We start from the raw sequence: 20093 nt of genomic DNA, 5'->3' as shown, positions 1-20093 counted from the left end.
TATGGGCCTCCTTCAAGCAGGGGACAAGACAGCGACATTCACTGGAGGTGAGCCCTGGCACTGGAGGAGGTGATTATGTGGCAGCGGCAGTGGCAGGAGGTGGAGGAGCAGCCACATTGGGCCACCCTTTGCGGTGGCCCATTGACTGCTGCTTCCTGATCGCCTCCTCCAGTGCCAGTGCCAGGGCTCACCTCTATTTCACATCGTTGCCTTGTCCCCTGCCCAAAGGGAGTCTGCGAGTGGCACTGGTGGAGGCGATCTGGAGGCGGTGGCAGCAATGGGCTGCTGTGAGAGCGGGGTTGCTCCGCCTCTGTCTCCACCTCCTTCTGTGCATATAACAACCCTCAATTCTTCTTCTAATTGTTTTAGGAAAAAGTATAGTTTTATACACAGAAAAATACAGTAAGTAAATAAGTAAATTAAATTTTCTCACATTGGAGCATGAGTCTCAATCATTATGTATATAACCAATATATCACAACCCTAACTAAGAATAGTAGTATAGCAGATTTGGAAATCCCAAGTTTTTCGGAAATTCCAACCCTCAGTGGTTTTTTGTAAACAATAATCCTAAAGGTACTGCCTCCTTAACAAATCTTAGTGATGACTGAGCATGCCTAATTGACCACAGAATGGTGATTGACTGTTACAAATGAAACTCAACCAATTTGCTTCAAAAATAAATTGGCACAATTCATTTGCTATGAATATCTTTCAAATATATATAACCCTTGCTTGGTATTTTTTTTTCCTGTCAGGTATTTTACATTTATGTACTGCCCCTACAAAATGTGTATAGCCAATTTATAGTATAGTGGAAAATATTTTACCATATTAATTTTCCTTTGTCCCAGGTTTCAAAATCACAACATTTACTTATGTTATGGAAGGAAGGATGCAAGGGTGGCTGATTGCGGTGAACATGTCCATTGAGTTCAACGGGAATTCCTAGAACTGCTTCATTGTGGCAATGGCTTCACATAGTAGTCACACATGAGAACTGTGTGGATTGCCATAGTCACATGGTGTCTTGTCCACTGCTGCCAGAGTTTGTGGCACTAGGCTGACATTGTCCAGGTGATCAGAGTGACACTACTACGTTACAACTGTTTCACAGAGCTAGTGCCACTTACGTAAGAATTCTAGGAGCTTCTGCTTGACCACAGTAGCAGAATAATTGATTTAGAACAAAACCTTTTAAAAGCGTTCAATATATTCGCAAAGGCTTTCACGGCCGGGATCTAATGGTTGTTGTGGGTTTTCTGGGCTCTTTGGCCGTGTGTCTGAAGGTTGTTTTTCCTAACGTTTCACCAGTCTCTGTGGCCGGCATCTTCCAGGTGCCAGCCACAGAGACTGGCAAAACGTTAGGAAAAACAACCTTCAGAAGACAGCCAAAGAGCCCGTAAGTACCCACAACAACCCTTTTAAAAGCATTTGTTTAATACAGATTTGGGCAAAGTGTGGCCGGAGGTGCACATGAGACTCAATGCAATCCTCCCCCCGCCCCAATTTAAATGAAATATTTTGACCTAAAATGACCAATCATGCCCTTTACAGGCTACAATCAGCCATTTCCCCTGATCTGATATTGGCTTCTTAGGTATAGGATTGGCCAAAACAGATTTCCCTACCTCAGGACATGATTGGTTGTTTTGGGCTGGGTTTTTTTGTTTTGTTTGTTTGTTTGTTTGTTTATTTATTTATTTTTGGAGGGCAGATATGGAAACTTTGAACTGTGGTAAAAGTAAAAACAGTAAGTACCATATTTTTCCATGTATATGACCCCCCATATATAAAACGACCCCCAGTTTTGACCCTTGCCGGAGGCGGAGTAGCAGTCCATGGGCAGCCACATGGCTGCGCCTCTGCCTTCTGCTGCTGCCGCCACCCGATCACCTCCTCCAACGGCAGGACTCATCTCCATTTATATACTTAAATTCACAAAAATTGTCCACGCTGGTTGTAACAGAAGCGTTAACTTGTAATTAGCATTTCTCCTCAGTTCACAACACTGTTACTTTATACATTTGCATTACATAAGCCATGAATAGGAAACCTGTGGTCATCCAGGATGGTGCTGACGATTCCTGTACTCTTTCATAATTGACCAAGCCGGGTGGGGCTGATGGGAAATGGAATCCAACAACATTTGGAAGGTAAAGTTGCACATGTTCTGCTGAAGGGCTTCTCACAACCCTCTGATTTGACCCAAAATGTAGGACCAATCAAGTTTTTGACCTGAGCCAGTAGAGTTTTTGCTATCTTCTTATGAAGAATCACAGGTGCCCTTCCTTCCACATTTTTAAAAAAGTACTGTAAAGAAGAAAAACAGAAAGAGAGCAAAAGGAAAAGAAAACTTGTTTTGTATGTATTGGACATCATGAGATTTTACTTAAAGCAAAAGAGGCTTATTTGCTGATACACAATTTTCCCTTATTTTCCAGGTATATAAAAAGAAGACTGAAGCTGCTAAGAAGGAATATCTGAAGCAGTTAGCTGCATACAGGGCAAGCCTTGTATCCAAGGTAACACCTAATATAAAATATATCGTCTTTTTAAATATTTATTCTGTGTCATCCTGAGAACATATTTAAAAGGGCTGGGTATAAATATAGGCCAGAATCCTACTGATGCAAATTTTACAACAGCTAATTGCAGTTAACTAATGAGTTGCCACGTGGGGGGGGTGCATCTTGGCTGTATAATTAGACAAGAGACCAAGAGGGCACCTCATCAGTCAGCCACAATTAGCTGTGGAAAGTAGCATCAAACTTATGCAAATACCATGAAGATTCTGGCAATTGAAAAGACTGAAAAATGGATTCCCAGGTACTGTTTGTATTTGTCCCAGCCATGTTTATTTTGTTCAGCTCTGTATCATGTGACCTTTCCAATGTTTTGAGGCTAGTCATCTGAATTACTTCTGAGTGTAAGCAGCTAGTGAATTAATAAGGACAGTAAGTCTCATTCCTTTTTCTAGATGGAATTTCTTCAGGATGGAGGCATAAACAGTACCATGGAGGAGGGATGGAGAAATACATGCTTGTCACTAGATAGCTGTACAGTGTTCAGTGACTACCATATTTGTTCAGTTTCTCAGTATTTAATGTTGTCCTGAAGAACACATTCACACAGATGACAGACTGGATAGATGGACAGAGTCACTCAGTATGATTCGTATGAGGATCAATCAATCCATATAACCAACTAGAACTCTGAATACTGATTTATCAGGGACCTTGTCCTGGCTGAAGATTAAATTGTGTGACTTATTCTCATTAACAGCAGTGCATGCTTTGTAAAACAAAACAAATCAGGAGATACAGGTTTGGATTCCAAAGTCCTTTGGGCATGCAGGAGCCCCACACATTGCAGCCCCGTTTGATATCCAAAGACGTTTATCTAGGTGAGGCTATCCCTTATCAGGTCCATGTGTGGCAGCAATATTGGTGATGTGGGAGAGTCACTGTTGTTTATTCTTACGGTCACAACCCACCACAAACAACAATGTGCTGGAGTAGAACGTCTTACCTAAGAAAGATGTTCACAATCTAGTACACAAGTTAGGAATGAGTGATATTTCCATAAAGAACTAGATTTTGCTGGTGTGATACAGTAGATGTTCTTTTTGTTGTTGTGATCAGTATCTGTTTGGAACTAATAAAACCTTATCATAAAGTTTGCCATCGCTTTTCTCAAGCCCTTTTTCCAAATCCCACCGGAGAATTATTGGAATCAATGATGCTACACCCAAGCCGCTTGGCGTGGATAGAAATAAATATGTAAACAAAAATCACATTACAAAGCATTTCATATAATGCTATTCAGATTATAATGTTATTTATAGTACTAACTAAGCTTTTGCATTGCCCTTACTTGCAACTTTTATCATTTTTGCAAGTAGTTTGTATAGCAAATTGCATGGTGTGGTTTAAAATGCTGTGAATTGCAGTTTTGCATTTGAAAAAAACAAGCTTTTTTTATTGCTTACCAGGGCACTTTGTTGTAAGGCTGACAGTAAGATTTGCTACTTTACTTGTTGAGTAGATATTTAGAAATATTTAATGCAGGCAATTGTAGCAGTTTAGAATTTAAGAAAGCATGTCTCAATCTGCTTAAAACCCACTGTGTCCTATTCAGTTCAAAATCTGCCTTCAGCATGCAGTGGAGATAGTGGCGGGTAACAGTTTAGGACCTAAATACTTCTAAAGAAGTATCTCTCCCTGCATAACCCTGTCCAGGATCTGTGTTGAGGGCCTTCAGGAAAGGCTCTTTCTCAGGTACCCTTGGCAACTTATATAACAACAAGGGAGGACACCATTTCTGTTGTAGCATCCTTCCTGTGAAATAATCTCTCTCAACAATCATGGCTGTTGCTGAGACACGCCATCTATTTGTGTGCACAAACATCTAAGATTAGTTTATAAAACCAGGTGACAGTAGATTCCTATATGTATTCTGTCCTTTTTTTCTAATTCAATGGGATTTCGATTATTACACTTCCATTTTGAAACCACCCTAGTTAACCTATGATGAAGGACAGTGTAAAAATATTTGAAATAAGACTAATAATAAATGTGTAGCATAGATAAAAACCTTTGAAAATAACAAATCTATTAGCTTCCATGGAATACACTCTACTTCTTCAGACCCAGGTATATATGCCATGTAGCTTGTGCACCATTGAGGCATTGCCTTTCTACCTCTAAGGTGCAGCTATATTTGTTAGAAGGTTATTTTGGGAATGGGGTGCAGCATGGTGATTCAGTATCACAACATTTCAAATATTTTGAATTACAGTTCTCATGGGCCGTAATGGTTGGGCCTTCTGAGAGTGGTAGTACGGATAGGCTCAGAGGATCATGTCTAAATATGAGGTTAGATGGATTTATGGGATAGATTGCCCAAATCCTGAAACTGTATCTGTAACTAGTATGGGGCAATCATGACTTTGACTCAGGGCACCAAAATATGAAGAGTGGAAAAAAGCAAGGTGAAAGAGGTAATTCCTGCTACCTCCATCCACATTCTGTCCATTGCTTACTTCAAAGCACTGGCAACAGAAGGTTAAAATTGCATATTTGTCTCCTCTGCAGTTTCAGCCACTACTGTATTGCAAAATCTCACCATCTAAAAGGAGAGGTCACCATGCCATTCCCACAAGGCAGATGAAATTCAAATTTGTCATGTTTTGAGGCAAATGAAAATGGATAGGGGGCATGTTCTTAAACCAACCTCTTAAATGGTGCTGGAAGTTGCAACTCAAATTCATTGGGGGTCATGGTGTCCCTCAATATTCAACAATGGATTTTGCAACAAATGAAAATAAATCAAGCTGTTTGAAAGACACTCCCCCACCCTCCAACCGCTGCTCCCTGTCCCAGGCACCAAAATTCCTGGTTGCAACTTCGGTCAGAGAACAAATTTGCTAGAAAGTTTACAGTGTTTCAGTTTTTGAAGGAATTCAGGCTTTCCCATAAAAGCATTTAAACGTAACGTGGTGTTCAAGCAATTTCTTCATTCTGTCGCCAATTCTTTCATTCTCTTGTCTGAGTCTAAAACTCCTAAATCCTCTCAGTCTCAGGCCTATAGATCCAAGACTCCATCTCATCTGCCACTCCTTGCATTTCCCCAACTACTTCACTGCTTTTGAGCCCGTGGAAGTGTAGAGGCATCATTTATTGCTACATTCCCAACTTAGTGCTTTCCAGATGTTTAAGACTATGTGTTCTAGCATTCCTGGCCATTATCTATCCTGTCAGGTGCTGATAGGAGTTGGAAGTCCAAAACATTTGCACTGCAAAGTGGTAAGAAATTACAGCACAAAGATGCATAATCTTACTCTTTGTCCTTCCTAGTTGCTGAGGAAAATATAATCTAGTTCAAGTAGTCCCATATGTATTTGAAATAATGTGATATTTTGAACTAAATGCAACCTAAATCGGAGAATACTTTTAGCTCTCCATTCATGTTCAAAGCTATTCTGCCAAGAAAGTTGTTAAGGAGCTACTAGCACAGTACAGATCCATGGTTCTCAAACTTGTACTGTAGGTTATAATGTTTCTCAGTCGAAGGCTTGTATTTTCTTTTTATGGGAAGGAATGTGCAAGCATGTATGCCTTCTGAAGAGTAAATATTAATAAATAACAATGTTTAACAAATGAAATAGTCATGAATGTTATTTTTGCAATATTATTTTTGAAACAGTACGTTTATTGATGGCCTTTCGAGTTTGGCTGAGAACATCATGGGAGCAGGGATTTTGATTCTGTTAGGCTGCAATTCTATACATACTTCCTTGAGAGTGTTTATTTATTTTATTTTATTTAAAAGATATTTACCCTGCTTTTCTCCTTTAAAAGACTGCTTACATCCTTAAAAGACAATATTTAAAGCTAAAAACAATAGGTGTACAAGTATTCGAAAAGGTCAATGCAGATGTGGAGGGCTAAAAGAAAGATATAAAAATAGCTGGGGATTCTGATAAGCTAACTATTCCAGTTGTAAGAGCTCTGTAACCATGTTCAGGTGAAGGGAGATGATTGCACACAATACACAAAAGTTCTGGGTGCATGGAGACTTGGGGTTTATGTGTCACTGAAATCCTCATATCCCATTTAGGTGTACAAATACTTCAGTAGATCTTATGTCCCATTGTATTCATTGGGACACACTTCCGGTTAGACACATATATACCATCAGTGTATATATGTAACACTTGGCTAGACAATATGGAGCAAAGCTGACCAGTTACCCACATTTTAAAGTAACTTTAGAGAATACGAGAAGTTGAACTCCCACTAACTTATTCCATTATCTTTTTTTCATCCCATTATAATAAAATAAAGAAACATTTTCCATCTGAGTATACTGTGAGCGGAATGCACATTCTTAGCTATGCACAGAGAACTGAATTTCCTTTATCATTTCCATTTAATTTTCATTTGTTTACTGGGGAAAATACATTTTTGTTGCTATCATTACTACAGCTTGACTTGGGCAGATGAAGTTATCATCTTTTTCATTGTATATCATTGCACATAATGAACCAGTTTCTCTTATGTGCATATTGGTTGTTTGGCGGTGATGGGATGTACATCAAAAGGAATACAAATGGTTCTTCACAAGCTCCAGTGACCCCAGAGTGCCTGGAGTAACGTTAAACTTATTTTGACTTGTAAACAGAGCAAATGTGACATGGAGGTTATAGAATAAGGGCATATATGCATCTTCCAACCCTTGTTTTGACACTGTACATCTTTGTTCAACGGAACATTTTATATTCTTTTTTTTCATGCATGTTTCACCTTTCACTGGTTATTCATTCAACTTTTTCTTAAGAGATGAATTATTATTCCGGTACATATCCATCGGCGAGCCCTTGGGAGATAATCTCTTACTCCTTGCTGGATTTATATGAGCACATATAGTTTAGAAGTCAGCTGCGATGAAATATATCACAGTGTTGGAAACTGAGCAAAATTGATGCAAATTCATGTTTTAAATGTTAAAGGCAAGTTATTAGTTGTTTTTTTTAAATCCTCATAATTCTAAGTAGCAAATAAAAATATATTCCTAGCTCATTGATTTCTAGCCTTAAATGTCTGTAATGCTATTGAATTTTGTAAACTTGCACCTTGTGGAGGTAATTTTTTAAAGCTTGCATTGACCTCACTGTAGAATCAGAACTAATCGGTCACCAACAGATCTAGAGACAGAGCACTGTAGACTTATCCTTCTTGACTTCTACTTCAAGTATAAAGGAGACTGCTATTGCCATTGTTTGCAAGATATGGAACAGGAATGAGTATTAGGAAGTTCTGAGGCATTCTCCAAGGCCAGAAATGGTTAACATTTAATAATCTAGGAACTGGTCTCTACGCACTCCCCGTCTTCAAACTCGAAAGAATATAGTCAAATGTATCTGAGACGCTAAAGTCTGGGAACACATGCCCTACGAGGAAAAGCTTATCTGCTAGCGTAATGGTGATCTATGCTCTGATAGCTTCCTGTGAGTGCAAAGGTTCAGAATGTAACTGGCAGAGATCTAACTAAACTAATCTTAAAATAATTGAACTGGTTGTCTATTTTTTGTGGAGGGGAGAGAATCAAACTCAAGGTCTGAAACTTACTTCTAAAGAATTTGTAAATACTTAGGAATCCAGTATGTGAAGGAGCATCATTTCACACAAAGGTCTGCCTATGCTTTAAGATCCTCTACAGAGTCCCTTCTCCAAGTGTTTTCCTTACAGAAGGCACATTTGAAAAGGGAAGGCCTTTTCTGTGGTAGCACCACACCTCTGGAATGCCTTCTCAAAATAAGTAAATCGTAGTGTGATGCAGAGTTACATGGCAATTTATTTCAGTAATGAACACCCACCTCCATGTTGTTTATCTCCTTGAGCCATACTTTAGAGGGGATGCTGTTCTAGACAGCTCATTTATTTGTGTCCCACCCTTATTCACAGTTGCATGCATTACTAAAAAGCTCACACAAACACCTGGTATCAGAGAGAAAAAATCCATGGAGAGTATGCATATTGCTGTCCTGTAGTTTTTGTGAATGGAAACAACTAGCAAGACTTGCTTAAAAAAACAAAACTAATAAAGAGATAGAAAGAGGGAGTCAATTGAGGAGAGGAACAGCATCAGGGATACATTTGGCTGCTCTTTCAGGAATAGCAACTGCCCCATCCAAGTAAATATGTAATATATTACCTGGCTGGACATGTCCATGACTTGCCAATGTCTAATTTTTGGCTTGGTTTTAAAGGCTATGCACAGCAGTGTGTTTGAATGCACCTTTAATGCATCCAAACACATTGCTGGGGAGGGGGGATGTGTAGCCTGCATAATTAACTTGTAAGCCGCCCAGAGAGTGCTTGAAGCACTATGGGGCGGTATATAAGCAGCACGCTTTGCTTTGCTTTTAATATTCAGGCCTAAGAGAAACATTTGTTTTTGATTTTGTTTTTTAATATTATTAATGCATTGTAGATTAATTTTTATTTTGAAGTGCCATAGTTACGTCTTAATAGTAATTTGATGGATTATTTGGTAAACCATGTTGAACTAGATAATACATCTTAAGCTTAAAGAAAAAAATACTTTTTTTGGTTATATATATTTTGTTGAATGTAGCAGAACATTGCAGGCTTCTGCTATAGTTTCTTTAGTTCTTTTGTCACTAGCAAAGTAGGGCAAGCTTAAGAGCCAGTACCTGTGATCAGTTATTGTGCCTGTCAGGGATAATAGCATGTATCACCTTTTAAGAATTATCTGGTTGTCTTTTATTCCTTTTCCCCTCCCCTCCCTGAACAGAGCTACAATGAACCTGTGGATGTTAAGGTATCCCAACAACCTCAGATGATGAACACAAAGCAGCCAGTATTCCACGGATCTACGCAGCCTCATTCAGCCTTGTATCTAAGTTCCCACTACCACCAACAAGCAGGGATGAATCCTCACATAACAGCCATACATCCCAATATTCCTCGGAACATAGCGCCTAAGCCAAACAACCAAATGCCAGTGACTGTTTCCATAGCCAACATGGCTGTGTCTCCACCTCCATCACTTCAGATGAGTCCTCCCATTCACCCGCATCTCAGTATACAACCACACCAGCCACTTACAATGCAGCAGTCAATTGGAAACCAGCTACCAATGCAGGTTCAGTCAGCTTTGCATTCTCCTACACTGCAACAAGTAAGTCTATGTTTTCAGTCTCTAAAATCTCTGATCAATTTAACACTTCATTGATGACAGTGTGGCTTTCCTACCTTCATTGCTTCTGCACTCCAGATATCAAACTGCAGCTGCAGTAGTCCCCGGAGGCTATGCATTGCTACTGATACTGGTATCAGAGATACCAATTTGTGTGGAAATAATTTATGGGCCAGCATGACAAAGATAGCATAAATGACTTGTGACCAGAACAGGGAAGCACCCCCAAATTTTAGGTCCCCTCACCAACTCTGAAATTTGGGAGTAAAGCACCCATACACTCATTCCTTGGCACCCTTATTGTTATTGTTGTTATTATTATTATTATTATTATTATTATTATTATTATTATTATTATTATTATTATTATTATTATTATTATTATTATTATTATTATTATTAGGATAACTTGGGTTGGGAAAGCTATATGACTGCAAGCTTGAGTCACATCCATTCCCAATTCTAAGTTTGTGATTGCTTCATACTTGTGTTAACGTTTTCACCTACTCAGACCATTTATCTTTCTGTTCCTGTGTTCCTTTCCTGTGTGTAGCGGTAGCTCTCCGAAGACTCACATGAAGGCTTATGTCATTCAGTTAAAGATGCCAGGGGCCTCCTGCATGGAACAAACACTTACCATAGAATAATAAGGTTATTCCTATAATTTGAGATCATTATTACTTGTCCTGCAATTTGGGATGATTAAGCACAAATCTTCTGTATGACAGTCTTTCAAGAATTTGAAAAGTACTATCAAATCTCCCCGTAGTCTTCTGTTTTCCCAGCTAAACATGCCCATCTCTTTCAAGGCAGTGAGCTTGCCATTTGGACTTCTTTTGGTGCTGTTTGGTTCAAAAAAATTGTGATGTTTTGGCTTAGAGAGAACCATCCTGCTGGCCCCTTTTTAGAGCTATTCCACTTCTTTTTGGCATAGCACTAGACATATAAGAAATAACAACCTACATGGGCTATGGAATGGGATATATATATACATGTTTTTGAGGGCTGAAAGGCTGAGGGGAATAGATCTGAGCCTGCAGCATTCACTGGGCTGGATAAAAAGGCAAAGCAGGCCAGATGTGGCCCGCAGGCTGTAGTTTGGAGACCCCTGATCTGGAATAATAAAGGCAGTTGTATTTTAGGTGAAATGAGACGTGACTTGTTGGAAAGGAGTAATCTAGGACAAGTTGAAATTAGCAGGAAAGAAAGGAAGTCCAATACAATGTAATAAAGCTGAGTTGAGCTGAGCAGAGCTGAGTAGGATTGTTAAATGTAGGGCATTTTGGAGGTCTGTCTTTCATAGAGTGCTGTAACGTGGAGGCAACTTGGTGGCACGCAAGAACAATGGTTTAAAATGAGCAGGAGGAAAAAGTCGTGATGGTTAGAACCCCAGTTCCTAACATAGGTCATTTTAAAGTGTGGTATGCTTTCTTCCTTTGTTCATCAAAGGCCAGAATTATATAAGGATTTTACTCCAGAGTAAATGAAAATCATGTCAGTCATGGTGCCAAACTGCTTCTGATTAACAAAGTGCTATTTGTGTTCATGACAGACCCACAATGCACATTTTGTTAATTACATGAAATTTATTGGCAGGTCTTGCATAATTTCATTTATTCTACAGTAAAATCTCAATGAGATTCTGACCAGAGATACCGAAGAATATTCAAATAACTGTTACTGAGGTTTTAAACAGCACATGAAAATACTCCTCAGCCCTCAAACTTAAGAGCCCATTTCTTTTCATCTGGGTCTTTTCTGCAATACCTTTTCAATATCAAATAGACCATAAGAGACATGCCTTCCATTTATATCACAACATGGAAAAAGTGCTTTGATCTGTGCTATATCCTGTTGGAAGACTCTTTTAACTCAACTGACACTGCATTATTCAGATGTTTCCATTTAGTGTACACTTAGGTGCACAGCCTTTTCTCATAAGTGGTGACAGTTAATTTAGAATGTTGATGTACATAACTTTCCCCAATTATTTTTGAATGTGCTTTAACTTATATCTGGTATAAGGAATCTATTGTGTTGCTGGTTCTTCTAAGATGATTGCCTCTGTCTGGTGTTTCTTATATATAATGTGTCAAATGTTACCTTCTAAATCACAAGGTTCATTAATAGAGGGAACTGAAAATAATTTTAGTTGACTTAGCCAAGTTTTTTTATATTGTCCATTGCTTATAGAGATTTGTTCATAAAACCTTCTGGCCATTGAAAACAAAAGATATTACATAGTCAAGGATCTCTAATGGGCAATTTTTTAAAAGGTATTTAGTTGTGTTTCCAAGAACAGAAATGTGGCTGCCTCTGCCTCTATTGTGTGACTCTTGGTAATGCAAATGCTTCTAATATAAATCAGTATCCTTGCATGTCATTTAAAAAAACTCATCTATAAAAAAGTTTAAATCTACCTTCTAATAAAATGCAGCTTACATGTGCATACATACATACTGTTTACAGATTTATGTCAGAGAATAACTCCTGTGCATTTGAGCAGATTTGAAAATGCTTTCGGAATAGATTTTAACCAGAGCTATACAATCTCAGAATTACCTCCTGGAGTACCATGCAAAATGGGGAATGATGAGCTGCAATATGACACATTGGAGGGGGGCACTAGATACGGGAAGGCTGTGCTAGATGATTGAAGTGTATAGATCTTCCTTAAGTGACAAATCACTTGTTACATTTTTCAGTTAACTAAAGCTGCCAATCTTGGAATATTATTTGTATAATTTACAGTGGTGTCTCGCTTGACAAGGATAATCCGTTCCAGCAAAATTGCTGTTAAGCGATATCCTCATCAAGCAAAATAAAAAATTCCCATTGAAATGCATTGAAACCCCGTTCAATGCATTCCAGTTGGCTGAATGACTCACCGTCCAGCAAAGATCCTCCATAGGGTGGCCATTTTCTGCTCCCTGTCTTGTGAAAAAGCCTTCCTAAGCACAGCGGGGAGCCATTTTGTACACCCAGTGGCCATTTTGAAACCCGACGATTAGCTGTTTTTGATCGTTGTAATGCGAAGAATTGGTTCCCGAAGCAGGGGACCGATCATCACAAAGCGAAAAACCCCAATTCAAATATCATTTTGCGATCGCAAAAGTGATCGCAAAAACTTCATCGTGAAGTGGATTTGTCATCAAGCAGGGTAAGGGTTAAGCGGGGCACCACTGTACTAGAAAAATTACTCATCTTTGCAAGGGTTAGAAACTCCTGTACTTTCCATTCTCCACTTTCTTTGCCACTGATTTTACTCTTGTTGCACTATTTCTATTTTCTGTTCATCCATGCTCGCATTTGGTCAAACTTTCCTGCTACTCATTTCAGCTCCCATTCCTCTTCCACTAGCAGACCTTCTCATGTTTTCCCTCTGACTTTCTTTTTTAACTGCCTGAAGAGTTTGGAAGAACTCTGCAGAGGGAAGCGTGACATAAAGATGCCTACAGACTATATAGAAAAATGAAACTGCAACTTTATCTCTAAAGAATATTAGTACTTTTTGACTTCTGCTTTTCTCTTATTCAACCCCCCATTTCCTTTCTCTCTACACTTTCCTTCCCTCTCCACCCTGATGCATATTCAGACTGCCCCCTGCTCATTTTCTTCCCCCAACCTCCCATATACCAGAACTCACTCCCTCTCCCTGCCCCCCCCCCATATTTATCTGAAGAGTTTGTGGCCCAGTCAAGAGAAGTAACACATGGAGCTGCCTGTGGAGAACTGAATATCTCAAGCATGTCTCCTTATCTGTCTCTGGAATGGAGTAGGGATTTTTGTCACCAGGTGACTAAAAATGGTACCATGGGCAGTAGCCAGATTTTAATGAACTTAATATATTCAGCTAATTTTAGAAACAAAGTAAATTCAAAGTCCACATCCTTGGGGCACCTCAGTATTCATGCCAAATTTCAAGTGTCTAGGTTTCATGGTGTTGAAGCTATAGCAGGCAGACACACACACACCATCATCATCAATTATTTATCTCATAATGAGAGGTAGACATCATGTGCATATACCTATGTCTGCATATGTCTTGCATGCTGTTCACTCTCCTGTTTTATCACACGAATATTCAAATACTAATTTCATTTCTTACTTTTCCACATTGTGAATGATAGGCCTGTATTTTTCCCTGGCAGAATGTAACCTCGGCATATTAATTTTGAAAAGGCGATATAAAATACAGATGTTATCTCAATCTTTTGTTTTATATGTTATTTTTACAGTCACTTTCTGTAATAATATGGTAGCATACATAGCCTCGTAGCAAACTGCAGTATCCTCTGGCCTGCCTTTTTTTAATTCAATAATTTATTTGGCAAAGTGTATTTTTCCCCCTACTCCTTTACTCCCATCACTATTTTCCCCCTACACCATGTTTCACAATATGGTTAAGAAGAGGAGGGGAAAAAATCATTAATATCTGTCAACTGTCCTTATAACCTTAAGGGAAAAATCTTTGTATGATATCGCACAAACAGATTTTTCAATTTCCGTGTGTAATAAACAGATGCTTTAGGATTTGGATGTAATTTAAAGGTTTAAAAAACATCACATTGAGATTGATGAATAAATCAGTTTTAAAGACAAAAACATTGATGCCTGTTGAAAATTCCTTTCCAGACAGGCAGGAAATGAAATTAGTTCTTGCTAAAGTGTAGAGATGAGGATCGCAGTTTAGGTTCTGCTGGAGGCTTTTTAGTAGTTGCTTGCAGTCGGCACACAAAACCCGCAGCGAGGGACACAGAAATCTAATTAAAGAGCAAATGTCCCATCTGACATCAAATTAATCTTTATCAAGTTCCCTATTTTTATTTCACTCTGAGGTAAGAAAATGAAACTTAAAATTCAAGGCATGTCACAAAACAGTTGCTGATTTTATGTTTGGCATTGTCTCATTAGGCTACACAGCATTCATTTTTTCTTTTTGTTGTTTTAATTACATCACTGTTTACAAAGCCCTTACATATAATATTATTAAAATATTTCTGCATCTGAGCGGCACACATATGTTGTACTTTTCATGGGATGGTTACCAAAATTGGGGTTTAAACCTCTCCCTCTCTCTCATTTTGGTTTTGCATTTCACAACTGAGTCTCCCGGGTGCTATTAATATTTTTGGTCTTGTTCTCTATTTTCTTTGTTTTATTATTATTATTTCTTTTGATCACCATATTGTTATACATATTTTTATGTGGGATCTGTGTGATTTTTAAGTTTTACCTTGTAAACCACCCAGGGTAGAGCTTGCACCAATGAGGTGGTCTATAAATCAAATAAATAAATACATTTCAGAAATTAATTAATTGATTAGATTTGCCATATACTACATTTTCAGCAAGCATTATCAACAACATGATAAATGTCAAAAGTGAAGAGGAGATACTACTTGTTTTCTTACTGTCTTGTTTTCAGTAATAGGAATTCTAATAATGCAAAGTTAAAATGGCTATTTACTATGGTGTGATACATTTTGTTTATTGCTTTTACTCACTATCGATTACTAGGTTTGCATACAGAGCAAGAAACAAAAATAGGTGAAAACAATTAGTAAAAATATAGGAAAAGCTACTAATCCGAGCTGACAGTTCCAATATAAACATCAAATTAGACAGTTCCAAAGCAATTTCAATAGAAATATCAAATCACCTACCCGCTTGACAGCTGGAGGAATTACATTTACAAAATGCATGCTCTATTTCCCATTCTCTGCTACAGTCCATGCTTTGACTCATGAGTAGACGCAATTCATTGTGAGTTTTGCCACTTCACTGAAACACACTTTATGTGTGAAACATACTTTATGATTCAAGGTATAGGGAAAAAAAGCTGTCCAAAAAGGAGAGCATCACAATATGATCGTTAGGCTATAGGACACCAAACACTGTGATACTGTGAATTATATGAAATACCTAGGTAAAAAAAGAAATTCCTAGTGCCAATTGTGAATCTCAGCAACATGGATGGGAGTAAATACAGTATTTGTTGTCCTGCCCTGACAGTTCAGTAATGTTCGGCATAGCTACATTTGCAGTGCAGGCTGTCCAGCTTAGATAAGCCCTCATGGCCTCCTTTCTGCGTGTATTTCCTAACCTAGCTTTATGTTTACATGTATGCTTGTTTTGTTTGACTGTAACCTGATTTTGGTTGCATTGTTTATAAAGTCTAGTCGATTCAGGGTGTAACCTTCTGCACATATAACTGGTATTAAGACTCACTGAACACTGGTGGAGGATATTTCAAAACAAATAATAATAGATTTGGGTTATTAGTGTCTTCAACTTTGTATAATATTTGGAGCAAAATTCGACTGTTACAGAGAATAATTAAAGAAAGCTCATTTTTAAGCCATAGCTTATCATTATTTTTAGCCATACCTTATAATTTTTAGCCATATCTTTTCACTCTGTAACATCCTTACTGTTCCTGCAGATTTTGCCCCCACCCCACATGATAATCACAGTTTAGGTAGAACTGATCAGTGGGCCTAAGTGCTCTGTGGAACTTCAGGCAAACACAAGGAAGCATTCTTAAGAAAACTAATTTGGTAATGGACAATTTAAACAATAATAAACCCATCTCAGATATTCCTTTCTTGGGTGAGTTAATGAGAGTATGGTAGCTGATCAGTTGCAGATGTTCTTGGAAGAAACAAATAGTCTGACCTCCTTTGGAGTTGCCACCCAGAGGAGCATTTCCTGGGATGATCTTGTGGCATTGGAGGATCATCTTGGAAAAATACACTCTGAGAAGTAACAGAGTCCCAAACTGTGGAGGGCTTTATAGGTGAACATCAAAACCTTGAACTTGATTGGGGACACAACAGGTAAAGTTGCATTCTGAATCATGCAACTGTAACTTTGCCAGTATTGATTTAGGTAGAACAGAGCAGGGAAAGGCTTCCAGAACCAACTGCAGTTCAGACTAACTCTTATCTCCTGTTTCTGCAGGACAGCCACTTTATACCAGCTGAAATCATGTTGCTTAGATTAATGAGCGGCAATTAAAGTAGGTCCATTGAACTTCCATAAGAGATGACTCAAATCCCTATTGATTTAGTTGGCCTACTCTAGTGGCAGTTTGCAACACTAAGCGACAGAGTTTCATCCACTGAATCAGACCATTGGTTTATCTAGGCCAGTTTTGACAGCTGTCCAGGCACTACTCTCTTCTAGGCATGCCTGGAAATCCCTGGTATCCCCCGATGTTCTCCCATCAAAGTACTAACTGAGGCCAACCCTGCTTAGCTTCCAGCATCTTCTATATAGCTTCCTTTGTTTGTCTTTGTTTTATTTACATGTATTCCATACATATATTCTTATTTTCACTGCAAACAAATGAAAGAAAGACAAATAGCAACATCAGGTCCTGGTGAAAGTGAAGCCATAGTTGACCTTAACTCAGATTAACATTGTTACTAGTAAACTGTTTATGGTTGGCTAGCAGAGAATATTCACAAAAAGAGTAAGGGAAGAGGATGACAGTTACCAAGGCTGCCTTTTGTTCACCAGTGTGGAACTAGCATTAAACTAGGACTCAACCAATACTGTAGATTGTTCTAGTATAGTGAAAACGTTAGTTAGTTCTTAGGTAACAGTGTGTGTTTGTGTTTTAACCATGAATCAAAACTAAATACGCTAATCAGTGCTTTAGGAATGTTTTATTGTCCCAGCCCACATTTGGATTCATCAGGGTAATGAAATGATCCCCAAACAAATCCGTGTGCATGATTACAAAGACTTGTTTGTATTGTGCAGCATTTTTATAACAGTTAATATAAAACTTAATATTTCCCATCATCTGGAACAACAGATTAGATCTTTTCTGAATAGGATCAAAAATGTCCATAGCAAATAATGACATTTCAACTTTTTTTTGTCCTGCCTTATTTTTTGTTTTCAAAACTCAAATTCCTTCCCACAATCAGATCTTGTTGGAAAATATATATTCTGACATGTTACTGTTGGATAACACCAGGTAGGTAGGTAGGTAGGTAGGTAGGTAGGTAGGTAGGTAGGTAGGTAGGTAGGTAGGTAGGTAGGTAGGTAGGTAGGTAGGTAGGTAGGTAGGTAGGTAGGTAGGTTTCACCAAATGAACAATTTGTTTGGTTTTGAGAAAATATTTCATTCCAGGAGCTTTTTGTATACAGAAAAACATCTGGAAAGAGTAAATCAGTAAGATTTTGAGACATTGTTTAGAAGTCTTCTTGGAACATAGATGACAAGCCTTTCACCCCAAGAATATGTCAGATTGGAGCTAATGGGAGTTTTGGTTCACCACGTGGAATGCTTCAGGCTTCCTCCCCATTCTAAAACTGAAGTATATCTGAACTGTTAGTCTTTTTCCACACAGTTTTGCAAAGAATTTGTACCCAGGTTCAAGTAAAATCAACCCTCCTGATTTAAATTAGCCAATTGATATTTTTGTCAAATGTAATTTGCTTCCAAAAAAACATGAGGTTCCAAGCAAATTTCCCATCCATGTTTTAGATAGTATATCTTCTTCCAGTGTCCTTCAGAGATTTAACTGTTTAGACCAGTGTACTCTGTCCTCTGAACAGCAGTAGTTTGTTTATTATGATGCACTATATACTGATCCTAGCCCTGCAGCAGCATTCTTTGTTTATCTAATTTAACTACTGTACAGAAAATCAGTGCAAACTATTCTTGAAAATCTGATCAGTTCTGCTGATTTTAGCAAACAACATTTAGGCATGCTCAATTCTGGCTGAAAACAACAGCAAGTTGAATTTCTTTGCCTGCTTTTTGCTACATTAGTCTAACAACTGTTAAAAAGCTTGAGTTGATTTTTTGTGTAGTTGAGAAAGAAGTGCAAATAAAAGAAGCAGCAGATGGTCCTTTTGTGACTGAACCAAATAAAAGGGGTTTGAGAACAATAATTGTGAATAGGTGTAGTCTAATAAAACACTCAGCCACCTGCTGCCTCCATCCTTCAAAAAGATTCTGTTGCATATTCTTGGAATTAACTACTAGTGTATCCTTCAGTTGAATCAAAATAAGAAACACACAGACCTTGCTTTTATTTTCCTGTATTGAATGAGTTGTTTTTCATGACTTTAAAATGTCTCTGTTCTTTGTCTCGGAGTTCTGCACTCGTGCAGTGTGCTATCCAGCCTTCCTTCTCAACCAATTAAAATTATTGTTTGAAAAGGCACAAGCATCTTTCTGTTTTTTTCTCTTGTTTCAAATCTGAGAAGGTAGATGTACAACTTGGTACTTTGTCAAGACTTGCACTTCAGAGGTTAACTTGGACGATCAAGCCGTATTTTGCTTTCATTTTTTAAAGGGTTTTACTCTCCAGCCTGATTACCAGAATATTATCAACCCAACATCTACAGCTGCGCAAGTTGTTACCCAAGCAATGGAGTATGTTCGTTCAGGGTGCAGAAATCCCCCAGCACAAAGTGTGGACTGGAATAATGATTACTGCAGTAATGGGTGAGCAGCCAGTGAATGCCATCGTGTGTTGACTAAAATTCATAACAAAGACTGAGGAATAATTATAGTATCTATGTTTTATATTTATTGCCTAGAGGAGATTACAAGATTACGATGCCTTTGTTTACTAATAATTCTCTGGTGAAAACATGAATGAACAAGTAGTAGCTTGCTTGTTTGTAGGTATAAGACAAGTACAGCTTCACTATTCTGAATGTTATTTAGGAAGACAGATCTGCAGTGATATACATAAATATAGATAACTCCCACTCTTCACTAATACTGAGGACAAAAATAGAAAACTGGGTCTGAATGTTACACTCATACAAAGGGAAGATTGACACAAGGGCCCCACTGTGTGCACAGTCAGTCTACACAGAGAGGAGTCAGCACATGCTCTGTTGGGTTTGCACAAGTTGTCTTCTTATGGTCACACCATAAGAAGCCTCAGCACCCCTCACAATCTCTCAGTGGTATGGCGCAGGAGTTGGGATAATTTTATCTTCAGCAGGAAAAGACCTGGAAGAGAGGCTTGATGTATTTTTGAATCATGCTTAATACTCAAACCATGCTCATGCTCATATCCTTAACCATTCATTTACTACAGGGAAAGGCAAAAGTAAATAGATTTGTATGCTGGAAGATGTCTATAGGCCAGTTTACTTCATTAAGGCAGAATTCTGCTTATGTCCAATTGAAGAGGCCTTTTTAAATTTTTATATGCCACAATATGCTTTTATTGAAAGTTTGTGTTTGTGAGGTATATCGCAAGTATTTATGTTGAACTACCATGATGTGGGTGGGTTGAGATAGTTTGCCTGTTCAGCTGTGTCTTTGATGGCATGGCTTACTCTCTTTGGCCTGAAACTGAGAACTTGTAAACACATCTTTAAAGG

General features: G+C 38.3%; 1 protein-coding gene and 1 long non-coding RNA gene across 6 annotated transcripts in view; one reads left to right on the top strand and one right to left on the bottom strand.

The window, feature by feature from the left end:
* The window catches only part of LOC140706941 (uncharacterized), a 78396-nt gene that overhangs the window by 24993 nt on the left and 33310 nt on the right, over window positions 1-20093 (bottom strand). The window lies entirely within an intron of this gene.
* The window catches only part of TOX (thymocyte selection associated high mobility group box), a 249230-nt gene that overhangs the window by 225573 nt on the left and 3564 nt on the right, over window positions 1-20093 (top strand). For all 5 annotated transcript variants that reach the window (XM_072998960.2, XM_020811519.3, XM_072998958.2 and 2 more), the window contains 3 exons: window positions 2445-2525; window positions 9322-9708; window positions 19046-19197. In XM_072998960.2, the coding sequence (XP_072855061.2) occupies window positions 2445-2525; window positions 9322-9708; window positions 19046-19197 (620 nt within the window). The remainder of the gene's footprint in view (window positions 1-2444; window positions 2526-9321; window positions 9709-19045; window positions 19198-20093) is intronic.

This window comes from Pogona vitticeps, chromosome 4 (genome assembly GCF_051106095.1).
Source record: "Pogona vitticeps strain Pit_001003342236 chromosome 4, PviZW2.1, whole genome shotgun sequence".
Classification (NCBI taxonomy): Eukaryota; Metazoa; Chordata; class Lepidosauria; order Squamata; family Agamidae; genus Pogona; species Pogona vitticeps.
Note: the sequence above shows the minus strand (reverse complement) of the source record. Positions and strands in the feature narration are given on the sequence as shown.